This window comes from Prionailurus bengalensis, chromosome E4 (assembly GCF_016509475.1).
Source record: "Prionailurus bengalensis isolate Pbe53 chromosome E4, Fcat_Pben_1.1_paternal_pri, whole genome shotgun sequence".
Taxonomy (NCBI): Eukaryota; Metazoa; Chordata; class Mammalia; order Carnivora; family Felidae; genus Prionailurus; species Prionailurus bengalensis.
Window position 1 is genome coordinate 13,128,689 of NC_057360.1, and position 14,820 is coordinate 13,143,508.

The 14,820-nt window shown below is 39.0% G+C and overlaps 1 protein-coding gene across 1 annotated transcript in view; it reads left to right on the forward strand.

Moving 5' to 3' along the window:
- The window catches only part of MROH9 (maestro heat like repeat family member 9), an 89,739-nt gene that overhangs the window by 23,342 nt on the left and 51,577 nt on the right, over window positions 1–14,820 (forward strand). The window contains exons 5-7 of the mRNA XM_043567798.1: window positions 7,938–8,073; window positions 8,633–8,719; window positions 10,888–10,992. Coding sequence (XP_043423733.1) covers window positions 7,938–8,073; window positions 8,633–8,719; window positions 10,888–10,992 — 328 coding nt within the window. The remainder of the gene's footprint in view (window positions 1–7,937; window positions 8,074–8,632; window positions 8,720–10,887; window positions 10,993–14,820) is intronic.

The window sequence follows — 14,820 nt, forward strand, 5'->3', positions numbered from 1 at the left end:
TGTGAGTTCGAGCCCTGCGTTGGGCTCTGTGCTGACAGTTCAGAACCTGGAGACTGCTTCGGATTCTGTGTCTCTGTCTCTCTCTGCCCCTCCCCTGCTCATGCTCTGTCTCTCTCTCTGTCAAAAGTAAATAAACATTAAAAAAAAAGTTAAAAAAAAATTAAAAATAGAACTACCCTACAACCCAGCAATTGCACTAAGTATTTATCCAAGGGATACAGGTATGCTGCTTCGAAGGGACACATGCACCCCCATGTTTATAGCAGCACTATCAACAATAGCCGAAGTATGGCAAGAGCCCAAATGTCAATCAATAGATGAATGGATAAAGAATATGTGGCATATATATATATATATATATATATATATATACACACACACACACAATGGAGTATTACTCAGCAATCAAAAAGAATGAAATCTTGCCATTTGCAACTATGTGGATGGAACTGGAGGGTATTATGCTAAATGAAATTAGTCAGAGAAAGACAAAAATCATATGACTTCACTCATATGAGGACTTTAAGATACAAAACAGATGAACATAAGGAAAGGGAAGCAAAAATAATATAAAACCAGTGAGGGGAGCAAAACATAAGATACTTAAATGTGGAGAACAAACAGAGGGTTGCTGGAGGGCTTGTGGGAGGGGGATGGGCTAAATGGGTAAGGGGCATTAAGGAATTTACTCCTGAAATCATTGTTGCACTATATGCTAACTAATTTGGATGTGAATTAAAAAAAATAAAATTAAAAAAAATTTTTTAAATAAGCAGATTGTACAATTCAATTTTCTGTAATATTTTTCCTTTTGGCACTATGTCTTAAGTTTATTTTTTCTGCCTAATCATATTTTCATTTTAATGGCACTAGAATATTCCCAAATTTTGAAATTTTCTAAATTACATTTTATTTTACCAATATTATGATAATCATCTTTGTATATAAAAGATCGTATCTTCTCTGTTTTTTTGAAATAGCCTTCTGAGGGTGAGGTTACTGATTTAGATGATAGGTAACTACAAAAATGCCTTTGGCTGGGGACCCTAATTAGTTGACAATCCCAGCTGCTCCCTATGTGGATTCATCAGCACATTTGTCCAGGCAACATGGTGGGCCAGTCAATTCTGATGGGTGTCTTTGAATTGAGGAAACCCATCCACCTCGCTGAAGCCTTTTTGGAACTTGCTGTAGTCTCAGCTACTTTCTACCCAAACCTACCTACCTACCTACCTACCTTCCTTCCTTCCTTCCTTCCTTCCTTCCTTCCTTCCTTTCCTCCTTCCCTCTCTTCCTTCCTTCCTTCCTTCCTTCCTTCCTTCCTTCCTTCCTTCCTTCCTTCTCTCTCTTAGAAATCTCAGGCATCTCTAATCCTGTTTTGGTGTCTGCTTCCCCTGGACCCAAACTAACACAGATGGGATGAAAAGTTTCTTAGAGTTTTTCATAAGGAGTCAGTCTGCTGTCCAGAAAAACCTCACTAATAATGGCTCTTCAAAGCCTAGCCACAAGAAGATACAGATATACAAATACATTTTTATACTCTACTGATTTAATAGGTTCAAAATTATACCTCATTATTATTTTAATTTGTATTCCTTTCAAAAAATCAAGACTCAATATTTTCTGTATGTTTATATATTTATAAATTTTCTCATGTGAGAATTTTCTCATTATCTCTGTCACGTCATTAGGGTTTTAGTGGTGGTATATATTTAGTAAGCTTCTCATGGTATTTTTATGGTTTTAAAATTTTTTATTCTTTTTTATCTTGTTAGAATTGATTTTATAGTCATAGCTATATTTTTGTTCATGTTTTATGTGATATCTGGTATAAAATTAATTTTCCATTGCACTTTAATATTATGTTCACTTTCTCCTAGTTTTCTGTTATTCAATTTTTGTTACCCTCCAGTCTATAATAGATATTTTTATGTATGAACTACTTTAAAATATCTTTCCAATTCCATAATACAGACCGGAAGTCAACAAACTATGGTCTATGAACTAAATCCTGCTGTTTTTTGCAGCCTCCTGGTTTTGTACATTCTGAGAGAAAAGAATGTCTCTTACCTTTTTACATAGTTGGAGGGGGGTTAAAAGAGGAAGACTATCTCATAACATGTAAATGCTATATGAAATTCAAATTTCAGGGTCCATAAAGAAAGTTTTGTTGAACACAGCTACGTTTATATATTCACGTATTGTCTATGACTGCTTTTACATCACAATGACAGAACTAAGTAGACATAGACAATTTGGCCAGCAAAGCCTAACATACTTCTTATCTGGGCAGTTACAGACAATGTTGGCTGACCCCAATACAGATAACATTTATTTAAAATGCCTCATTTCCAAACACTCTGTGTTTTTTTTTTAATTTATCTGTGTAATGGAATAGCTATGGGTTTAAGGGTTCCAAGCTGTTCTTGAGCATCGTGATGGCAGTGGTGATATATGAGGCTCCATGTGTGATAAAATTGTATAGAACTAAATACACACACACATATGCACACGAGCACAAATAAAACTGGGGAAATCTGAACAAGATTGGTGGATTGAATCAATATCAGTATTCTGATGGCGATATACTAGTCTTTGGAGAATGTTACCGTTTGGGAAAACTGAGGTGAGTGTGTTAGATGTTTCTCTGTATTATTTCCTTCATTTATTTATTTTTTTATTTTTCATATTTGAGAGAGAGACAGACAGACTGAGGCAGAGCACGAGCAAGGGAGGGGCAGAGAGATGGACACAGAATCTGAAGCAGGCTCCAGGCTCTGAGCTGCCAGCACAGAGCCCGACGCAGGGCTCAAACTCACAAACTGTGAGATCATGACCTGAGCTAAGTCGGATGCCCAACCGACTGAGCCACCCAGGCGCCCCTCTCTGTATTATTTCTTACAACAGTATGTGAATCTACAAATATCTCAATAAAATTTTTAATTAAAAACAGTGTTCTAAAAGCGCGTTCTGACCCAACATGAAATACTATGACAATAAATTAGTCCCACATTTGGCCTGGTAAGGGCAATGGAGTATTTATCTAGATATTTTCTATTCCCATGTTAGGATGTTCTCTAGAATATACATTCTCTTCCATTGTTTAGAATTTTGTTGTAGTCCCACCACTAAAGTGTTTTGATTTAGGGCTGTTTTGTAATAGATTTTATTATCTGATCAAGCTGGATTTTCCTTATTTTATTGATCATTTCCAGCATGGTAACCTAAGATAAATTTTTATCTTTCTAAGTGAAAGGTAAGCATATTTTGTCAACTTCTGGTGAAAATGTCCTGAAATTTTAATTGCATTTTCAGAGTTTGTAAAATGATTTGAGATTAAGTGACATTTATAAATGATCTTCCTCTTTATAAATCTATATTTCTAATTATTCAAGTTCTGTTTTATGTTCTTTCTTAAAAGTTGATTGTATCTTTGGGGTGCCTGGGTGGCTCAGTCAGTTAAGCATCCGACTTCGGCTCAGGTCAGATTTCACGGTTTGTGGGTTCAAGCCCCACGTTGAGCTCTGTGCTGACAGCTCAGAGCCTGAGGCCTCCTTCAGATTCTGTGTCTCCCCCTCTCTCTTCCCCCTTCCCCCCCCCACCTGCTCACGCTCTGTCTCTGTCTCTGTCTTTCTCTCTCTCAAAAATAAATTAACATTAAATTTTTTTTTAAAGTTTGAGGTATTTTTGACATAGATTCTGCACATTACTAGACTAGCTTCTTAGTTATACTATATTTCAGGGTTTACCCCCCATTTTGTTTGAACAGCAATTTCTGATATACTGGGATGCATATGGGATTTTTAGGGGGGCATATTTATCCTGTGTTTGATTGAGCTCACTGAACTATTTTTATTAGACCATGTCTTATTCGAAATACAGCAAACTCTGACATAATATTTTAAATTGGAAATTGAACCCTTATGTTGTTCCTGTTTTTAATAAAAACTCTTACACTACTTCTCAATTAGCAAAATGGTGGATCTTGGTTTAAATAAAACCTTTCGAGAAATTATTTTACAGATCTTTTTCCTTAAAATATGATGTTGATATTTATTCCTTTTCCAAGATTGACTAAAGCATGATTTTTTTATTTAATCTATTAATAGGCATGTGCTAATCAATAGTTTTTAAGACATTGGACCATCCTTACCTTCCAATGATAAACCATAATTGGTGGCATTTCAAAATTATTTTATCGTTTCAAAAAAACTCTTACTCTAAAAACTTTAATTTTATACTCATAAATGAAATTGGTTAATTTTTTATTATTTTAATTCCAGTGTAGTTAACATTCAGTGTTTATTAGTTTCAGGCATACAATATAGTAAGTGATTCACCAGTTCCATATATTATTAGTCAGTCCTCAGCAAGATAAGTATAATGTTAATCTCCTTCACCTATTTCATCCATTCCCCTGACCTCCCTCCCTCTGGTAACCATCTGCTACCAGACTCCAGTTAAGAGTCTGTTTATTCATTTGCCTCTTTTTTTTTCCCTTTGTACATTTGTTTTTTTTTCCTAAATCCACAGATGAGTGAAATCATATGACATTTGTCTTTCTCTGACCAGCTTATTTTGCTCAGCATTATTCTCTAGATCAATTTATGTTGTTGCAAATGATAAGATTTCATTCTTTTCATGACTGAGTAATATTCTAGTTGTGTGTGTGTGTGTGTGTGTGTGTGTGTGTGTGTGTGTGTGTATGCACACTTCTCTATCCATTCATCTATGGATGGACATTTAGGCTGCTCCCATAATTTGGCTATTGTAAACAGTGCTGCTATAAACATAGGGGTGCATATATCCTTTTAAATTAGTGTTTTCATATTCTTTGGGTAAATACCCAGTAGCACGATCACTGGATTGTAGGGTAGTTCTATTGTTCATGTTCTGAAAGACCTCCATATTTTCTTCCACAATGGCTGTACCATTTTACATTCCCACCAACAACGCAAGAGGGTTCCTTTTTCTCCACATCCTTGCCCAAACCTGTTTTTTCTTGTATTGTTGACTCTAGCCATTCTGACAGGTGGGAAGTGATATCTCATTGTGGTTTTGATTTGAATTTCCCTGATGATGAGTGATGAGGAGCATTTTTTCATGTGTCTGTTGGCTGGATGGCCTCTGGGGAGAAATGTCTATTCATGTCTTCTGCCCATTTTTAAATTGGATTATTTGTTTTTTGGGTGTTGAATTTCATGAATTCTTTATATATCTTGGATACTAAACCTATATTGAACATGTCATTTGCAAATATCTTCTCTCAATCAGTAGGTTGTCTTTTAGTTTTGTTTGTTGTTTCCTTTTCTGTGCAGAAGTTTTTATGTTGATGTAGTCCCAATAGTCTATTTTTGCTTTTGTTTCCTTGCCTCAAGAGACCTATCTACAAATATGTTATGGCCAAAGTCAGAAATTAGTGCCTGTGTTCTCTTGCAGGATTTTTATGGTTTCAGGTCTCACACGTATATACTTAATCCACCTTGACTTTATTATTGTGTATTGTGTATGAAAGCGAACAGTTTCATTCTTTTGCATGTAGCCAGTTTTTCCAATACCATTTTAGGAGAGACTGCCTTTTTCCCACTTGATATTCTTTCCTGCTTTCTTGAAAATTAATTGACCATGCAATCGTGGGTTTATTTCTGGGGTTTCTATTCTGTCCTATTGATCTATATGTCTATTTTTGTGCCAGTACCATAATATTTTGATTACTACTGCCTTGTAATATAAGTTGAAGCCCAACATTGTGGTCCCTCCAGCCTTGTTTTTCTCTTTCAAGATTGCTTTGGCCATTTGGGGTCTTTTGTGCTTCCATACAAATTTTAAGATTCTTTGTTCTAGTTCTGTGAAAAATGCTGGTGGTATTTTGATAGGGATTGCATTAAATCTGTAGATTCCTTTGGGTAGTGTAGACATTTTACCAACACTTGTTCTTCCAATCCATGAACATGGAATGTCTTTCCATTTCTTTGTGTCGTCTTCAATTTCTTTCATCAGTGTTCTATAGTTTTCAGAGTACAGGTCTTTCACCTCTTTGGTTAGGTTTATTCCTAGGTATCTTATTATTTTTGGTGCAATTGTAAGTGGGATTGTTAATTTCTCTTTCTGCTGCTTCATTATAGGTGTGTAGAAATGCAAAGATTTCTGGGTATTGATTTTGTATCCTCTGACTTCACTGAATTCGTGGATCAGTTGTAGCAGTTTTTTGGTAGAGTTTTTAGGTTTTCTCTATATAGTAGCATGTCATCTGCAAGTAGTGAAAAGTTCACTTCTTCCTCATCATTTTGGATGCCTTTTATTTCTTTCTGTTGTCTGGTTGCTGTGGGTAGGACTTACTTCCAGTACTATGTTGAATAAAAGTGGTGAGAATGGACTTCTTCCTGAACTTAAAGGAAAAGCTCTCAGTTTTTCTGCCATTAAAGATGTTAGCTGCGGGTTTTTAATACATGGCCTTTATTATGTTGAGATATGTTCCTTCTAGATGTACTTTGTTGAGGGTTTTTATCATGAATTGATGTTATACTTTGTCAGATGCTTTTTCTGCATCTATTAAAACAATCAATATAGTTTTTATCCTGTCTCTGATTGACGTGATGTATGATGTTAATTGCTTTGCAGATATTGAACAGCACTTTGCATTTAGGGAATAAATCCTACTGGATTGTGATAAATGATATTTTTAATGTATTGTTGGATTCCATTTGCTAGTATTTTGTCGAGGATTTTGGATCTATGTTCACCAGAGATATTGGCCTGTAGTTCTCTTTTTGTGTGTGTGCGTGGTGTCTTTATCTGGTTTTGTATCAGGATAATGCTGGCCTCATAGAATGAATTTGGAAGTTTGCCTTCCTCTTCTTTAACTCTTCTTTAAATGTTTGGTAGAATATACCTGTGAAGCCATCTGGTCCTGAGCTTTTGTTTGTTGGGAGTCTGTTCAGAGTCTGATCATCCATACACCATAAAGAAGTCAAATTAATCTTCCCAAGATTTGAAAATGATCTAATATATTCTAAGAGCTTCCATTTCAAACAGTGGGTATTAGATATTTCAATTTTCCTGTCCAGTAGAGAAAAGATATTCCGAGTCCAGCACAAAATTTCCTGCCTTACGGTCAATATCACCATCTTTTCAAAAAATAAGAAAACATTTTCACCTCCCAAAATATCAGGAAGGACTGTTATCCACATCACATATATCAAAGGAATAACAATTATGTCATAATTGATCTAACTGCTGATGGGCATAATTGATCTAACTGCTGATGGGCAGGTTTCTTTTGCCAATAACTGGAGGGATGCAACCCCATAGTATCAGAAATATTAAATGTGAGAAATGTTGTATGGTGGTTTAGAGAAAATGTGGCAGTAATACATTTCAACTAAAGCTCAGCATGGCTTTGTGGGCTTGCCTGGAAATATAACCACTCTTTACATTATTGTGTCTATGGAGAAATATATTCTGGTTTCTAAATAACTGATTACAGATGATTTTTTACAAAGAAATTCATTCCTTTATATTTACAGTGCCATTGTCATTTTTATGGGAATATTTATTTTATTTTTTTTTAATTTTTTTTTCAACGTTTATTTATTTTTGGGACAGAGAGAGACAGAGCATGAACGGGGGAGGGGCAGAGAGAGAGGGAGACACAGAACCGGAAACAGGCTCCAGGCTCTGAGCCATCAGCCCAGAGCCCGACGCGGGGCTCGAACTCCCGGACCGCGAGATCGTGACCTGGCTGAAGTCGGACGCTTAACCGACTGCGCCACCCAGGCGCCCCTTTATGGGAATATTTAAAAGTCCACATGTTATATAAAGCCAGGAGCTGGGTCTCATTTTCTAGCACATTCTCTCTGACCCAAGGACGAGCCACCAAAGTTAGGTTGCATTTGTTATCTTCTCTGTTGAATAATTGTACCTTTTTTTCTCATTAGCTTTGTAGATCCCTCACTGCAATTTGAATCCCAACTGAAGATAATAGAGTCATCCTTTAAAAAGGTATTTTCTATTCCAAGTCTTGAGAAAGTGAGGCAAATGGGGAACAGTGAAGATGACAAAGAGGACATAGAGGTAAGTCTCCGCTTCAGTTATGAAGAGGCACTGTTATGCGCCACAGCAATCCTGACAAATGCCCTTGCACCAAATGCCCTTTGCTACCTCCTTCACTCTTTTGAGATATAATAAACAGTCTATTCCAGTGCCTCTGGACTCCTTGTGAATTCCACAATCCTTGGGATTTAATGGATCGTATAGGAGTTATGAGAACAAATGAGTGAAGAGAGTTTAGGTTAATTGTTTTAGCAAGGACAGAGTTTATGGGCCAAGGCTGCAAAGAAGAAAAGAGGAGCAAAGAAAGGTGGAGAGAGGAAGAGCCCTACAGTAAGGTCAACAACACCTCCGCTCTCCATTTCCTCAGCACAGCTACACAGTGCACCTGCCTTGTAAGATGGGGGAGCGGTTCACGGCACATTGTACTGCGTGAGGTCCCATCTCTATAGCTACCTCGTTCCTTTCTTGCCTTCAGTGTATGGGGAGAACTCAGGACCCGGGACACAAAACTATAGACGTGGAGTACAATTACATCTAATTATATCTGGCTGACTGTTTGTGTAATATTTTTGTTTTTCAGAATTTATATCAAAATATTTTAAACATGTATGAAGACACTCTTCTCATCTTGGTGTCTAAAGACCTCTACAAACTGCAAATCTTAAAGGTAAAGGGAAATCAAGCACTTTTGTTCTCTGGTCTGAAATCTAAAAGAGCTCAGTGTATTTCACTAATCATTTCCCTTTTGTCATATTTGTATCTTCTTCAAGTATTTGGTGGCTGATCTTTTGTTTCCTCCGAAGGTGTAAAATATCCCCCAAATGAAATCACTTCCCTTTATTTGGATTACAGAGACACACTTTTAAGAATGCAATCTGGGGAGGATGGCATCACCAGACACTTAAGACAAATGTTATGTGGCAATGTAAAAGTGAATCCAATATGGGTTGACAGAGAGGAGAGGGTGACTGGCCTAAATCACCTTCAGGTCCGTGCGACATTAAATCATACTTTGGTAGTGTCTATATGATTGCTTGTTCCCCCACAGCCCTGGGACTGGAGAATCCCATGAGCATCCCATCCTCATGGACGCCATGATAACTAACAGAGGAAGGTGCAACAGCTGCGCCAAACCCCACTTGCATCAAGACTTCACTGTTTTTAACATCTCAGTCAGAGACAGGAGACTGCTCAGGATATCTGACGACCTTTAGCTGTGCATTTCTAGCAAGATGGCATCAGGGGAACCTGTCTGAAAATACTGGGGAACCAGAGTGACTTATTCTACCAGGAGCATTATGAGTCTGTGCAAACTATAAAATACGTTCAAGTCAAGAAGCAGAATTGGTATCTATGAAGACAAGAAGGAATGTGAGGAAAAATAAAATCTACTGAGTTCCTTTGTGCCTAATTTAAGCCAAATATTTTCTGTGTACTTTAAAATTTTCACCTCACAGCCCTTTAAAGTAGTTGTGATTATTCCATTCTTACAACTATTTCCCCATGCATGCTCTTTCAACCAATAAACCATTGTTTATTGAGCATTTGTTCTACATCAGGCACTAAGCTGAGTACTTCATATATGGGTTATTTCATTTAATCCTTACAATAAACCTATGAGGAAGTTACCATCATCCCTCCCGCCCCCATTATGCAGATAAGGAAATGGAAGCAGAGAGAGGAGGAATAGTATGTACAATGCTCATGAATGGGGGAGCTACTCGAACTTAGTAACCTGGTACTTAACCATGTTGCTCTTATACCTTCCATGTCTAGAAACTCTCTTGATCCTCAAAAAGATGAAAGCCCACACGTAGAAAAGGCAGAGACTGACCTCCAGGGATTTAGACTCTTCTGCCCTGGGAAATGGACTTCAGACCAGTTTTATACAATAGGAGCAAGTGAAAGGAGGACATTTAGCATAAATTCCATGGACGCCAGCAGAGTGCCTTAAGAATCTGTTGATGGTAGCTGGCATGTGAGGCATAGGCAGTCTTCTTCCCTTACCAAGCTTGTAAATATGTCCCTGCATCTGGAGATTTAGAACAAATAGAAGTTACAGCAAGATGGAGTTGAATCAAAATTAGCAAGAACCTTCTAACCGAGCTGCCTCCAGGAATATTTTCTGCACCCATGAGCCAGAAAATAACTGAGTGTTGAATCTGCAGAGGAAATTCTGGAGTAAAATGACATTTCAGGATCGGATGACATTTCAATTCTCTTTTAAAATAGAAAGTCAGAGCCTGTGATTAAAGAGAGAGGATAGTACTTTGAAAGAAAAAGACAAGAAGCAGCGGATAATCCCATCACAGCCTCATGTTAAGCTCTTTATGATGACTGACAAAGTGACCCGTTAGACTGCACATTAGTAAAGACTCATTGGATAGAATTAAGTAACATACAACCCATGCTGGAGGGGAGGTGGGTGGGGGGATGGGCTAAATGGGTGATGGGCATTAAGGAAGACACTTACTGGCATGAGCACGGGGTGGTACATGTAAGTGGTGAATTACTAAATTCTACTCCTAAAACCAATGCTACACTATATGTTAACTAACTGGAATTTAAATAAAAAATATCATAGTAAATAGAAAACAAACAAATACATTAGTAACATGCTACCCAGGTGTAGTTGCTACAATGGATGAAGTGTGCTAGATAGCTTGCAGCATACACCTAGCCGGTTGTCCGTCTTTTTGAGAGCAATGTAGGTTAGATGTGACATAATCAGGAGCCCCCCGGGGACCCTTGACATGGTGGAGACGGAGACTAAAAGGAGGGGACTGGTAGAAACGGAAACACCACGCTCTAGGATGATTCTTGTGTTTCCCACAGGACATGGCCATGTGGATGAATGAAGACAGTTCATACCTGCAGGAAAGAGCCATAGTGGTCATCAGCAGGGTGCTGAGCTTTGCCTCCAGGAAAGTCAGGGGATACGTAAGTGACAGTGCAATTACGCCACCCGCTCCTGAAGACCGAGTCTCTGTAGTGCTGCCTTCCAAGTCTTGAGGCTGGAGAGTTCTAAATGCCTACTTGGTAGGAGCATGCGGGCAGGTTGGGATACTGAGAAGAGTCAATATCCTACGTGATTTTACATGGCTCTGCAACTCGATTTTTTCATTGAACAATATGTCCCTCAGATATTTTCATGGCAATGTATGTAAGTGTATCTCATTCTTTCAGCCAAAGCATATGTCCCCGTAGTTTTGATGTATTGTAATTTAACTATAGATGGAAATTCGGGTATATTTGTGTTTTTTTTCCTACTTCAAACAATATACAAATGGTTATCTTTTTTTCAAGTGCTTGTTCACTTAGAAATGCTTAGAAAGATAATAGATCAAAGAGTATGGATAGGTTACAGTTTTAGCATTACAAAATTATCCTCCGGTTTGTATTCCTGTGGTTATTAGAGTAATCATTTGCCCATACCTTCACCAACACTGGGATGTGATTGGACTTTCTAACGGTTGCCTTTCAGCTGGAAAGCAAACAGGCATCTCAGAATTTCCAGTATTTACTGGGGTTTTCTGTATTTTTAATAACATCATTCCTTGCCTTCTAAAAATCCTTGCTGTCTATGAACATTTCTCTCCCTTTTGGATAGCGTGCATCCAGTCTCTGTTTTGAAACTCATTCTTAACTGTGATTTTTAAACATAAGTCTTCTAATTGCTCACCTGATTGTTTGAATCATTCAGGAGTTCAGAATAAAGGGGGCCAGAAACATACATCCGTGATGACACCTTCACGTACCCATTTTCTACCTCTTATACAGAGAGCTTTTGACATATTGAGACAAAAAGCCTAGATACACTTTACAATATACCTGAATTTTTACTGTTTTGTTTAAAATCAGCTTTGGAAGGTAACATAATTTACTTACAGGAGGAAATGCAGTCCAGGATGTTCTTTGCATCAGCTAATTCTCTATTTCAAAAGAGAGATGGAGTGATTTGCTTCAATCTTCTGGGGGCAGCCTTCTATTTCTAAAATGGCTTGGTTGTCCGTTCATATGTCTGAAAGGCTAGTCATTCAAAATTTTGCAGCAAGGCTTGAGATTAAGTGCAGTTCACAACTCCAGCCTGCTTTCTGAACAGTTTCTAAATGTTTCACGCACTCAGCAAGTCTTTGATGGCGACTGTCTGACCGAGATCTATTCATGAGCGGCTGTCTGCTTTTGCATTTGTATTCAGTATACATATACTTGTTCATTTATATTCTAGTGAGTTCCACTCAGGTAGCAGGTATGACATTTTGGAGTTTTGTCATCTTCTATCACCTCTTCTCAATTTTGATTATGTTCATGAAGTTCATTCTCCCCTACACACATCTCATCCCTCAACTGTTAAAAAAATAAATCTGCAAATTCACATGTGTGCAGAAGCCTGTCATAAATTGGGTGTCCTTACTTACAACTGAGATTTGAGCAGTCAAATAGGGTAACGGATTACTTTGTTCTGCAATGTTCACTAAGGACCAGCAGGTGGAAGCACACCAGCATTTTCCAGAACATAGAAGCTAAGCTAGCATCAACCAGTTCGTCATAGTCAAGCAGGCATAAAACTTTATTAAGTTAACTTTCTCTTTAGGATAATGTCCTCTAAACATGGTTAAGTCAGTGAAATTAATGGGGGAGAGAGGACAAATATATGAAATAAAACAGATGAATGCATTATTAAATTAAAAACTAGGCTTCCCCCAGGCCTTGTCTCTGTATCTGTGTGTCTGACACATTGTAGATAATCAGTGAAGATCTGCTTTGCCCTTCTCTAATTATATGTAACTACCTATTCTGTGCTCACGTGCTGTCCGTTCGCTGGAAAGACTTTTTTTTTCTTTCATAAATTACTGTATCCTGGGGTGCCTGGATGGTTCAGTTGGTTAAGCGTCTGACTTCGGCTCAGGTCATGATCTCATGCTTCATGAGTTTGAGTCCCGCTTCAGGCTCTGCACTTGATAGTGCTGAGCCTGGAGCCTGCTTCACATTCTGTGTCTCTCTCCCTGCCCCTCCCCGACTTGTGGGCGCTTGCTCTCTCTCTCTCTCAAAAATAAATAAATAAACATAAAAAAATAAATTACCCTATTCTATACCTTCCAGAATCTCAGTGGCCCTTGTATTATTAAATAATCCAAACTACCATTTATATTCTATCAAAAATACTCTTTCCTGTAGTAATTCCCCTCATATGACCTATGTGCCTATCAGGGTGAAGAACTTCCACACTCAGAGAGTATTTGTCCCTTCAATTAAACTATTCAATTTTCAAACAGGCAAAGAAACGTGAGCTAATCGTGTCATCTTATATCATTAACAGAAAGACTTTTCCTGGGTTTGTTCTTTTGGCACAGTCTTTCAGCATTTGAGAGATGCGTGGGGCAGCGCACCAGTGGTCCTGCCAATCTTTCTCTTGCTTCAACAGTGTTTGGATGGAACAGACTCAGGGGCGCCCCTTTTATTTATTTTTTTTTTTTAATTTTTTTTTTTAACATTTTATTTATTTTTGAGACAGAGAGAGACAGAGCATGAACGGGGGAGGGGCAGAGAGAGAGGGAGACACAGAATCGGAAGCAGGCTCCAGGCTCTGAGCCATCAGCCCAGAGCCCGACGCGGGGCTTGAACTCACGGACTGCGAGATCGTGACCTGAGCCGAAGTCAGACGTTTAACCGACTGAGCCACCCAAGGGGGGCGCCCCTTTTATCAGCCTCCGACCACTCTCCAAACTTTTTTCCAGTTGCAACCTTTGGAGCCATCTTCTTGGCCACCCTCTGCTTCCAGGACCAGCCGATACCCTATTTTGAGCTTAACTCCTTATTACCGATCAACTCCTTATTACCGAGCACCCAGGTTCGTCAGAATTATTCCACAGAGGTGGAGGCCGCTGTCAACTGCCTGGTCAACAGACATCTGTGGGCCTCTTACACCTACCTCTCTCTGGGCTTCTATTTTGGCCATGAGGATGTGGCTCTAAAGGCATAAGCCACTTCTTTCAAGAATTGGCTGAGGAGAAGTGGGAGGGCACTGAGCGTCTCTTGAAGATGCAAAACCAGTGTGGCAGCCATGCCCTCTTCTAGGACATGCAGAAGCCATATCAAGATGAGTAGGGGTAAAACCCTGGATTCCATGGAAGCCGCCCTGGTTCTGGAGAAGAGCCTGAACCAGCCCCTTTTGGGTCTGCATGCCCTGCGTTCTGCCCATGCAGAGCCCCATTTCTGTGACTTGCTAGAGAATCATTTCCTCAATGAAGCGGTAAAAGTCATCAAGAAGATGGGCGACCACCTGACAAACCTCCACAGGCTGGCTGACCCCCAGGCTGGGCTGAACGAGTATCTCTTAAAAAGCCTCACCCCGAAGCATAACTAAGAGCTTCTGGAGCCCAGCAGCCTTTTTGAGGGGCCCCTCTGGCATCCCCCTGGTGCGAGGGCTTGTGCCTGAGCCTCTTCCCGCAGCCACTAGGCAGCTTTTTAACCACACTGCAGCCCTCTCCCAAGCTATGGGCCAAATGTAAACGATAAAGCTTTTAGCAGCAATAATAATAATAATAATAACTAGATGAGTGGGAATCCCCCCACCAAAAGAAGGTGGGTGGGATTTAGGGAGGAAGATGGGGGTGGAGTAGGAGGACCCTAGGCTTGCCTTGTCCAACACATACAAGTAGGTGACTACCAAATCATCTTAAGTACCCTAGAAATCAACCTGAAGACTGGCAGAATAAACTCCACAACTAAAAGTAGAGAAGAGTCCAGAAGAGCCCAAATCAAAGA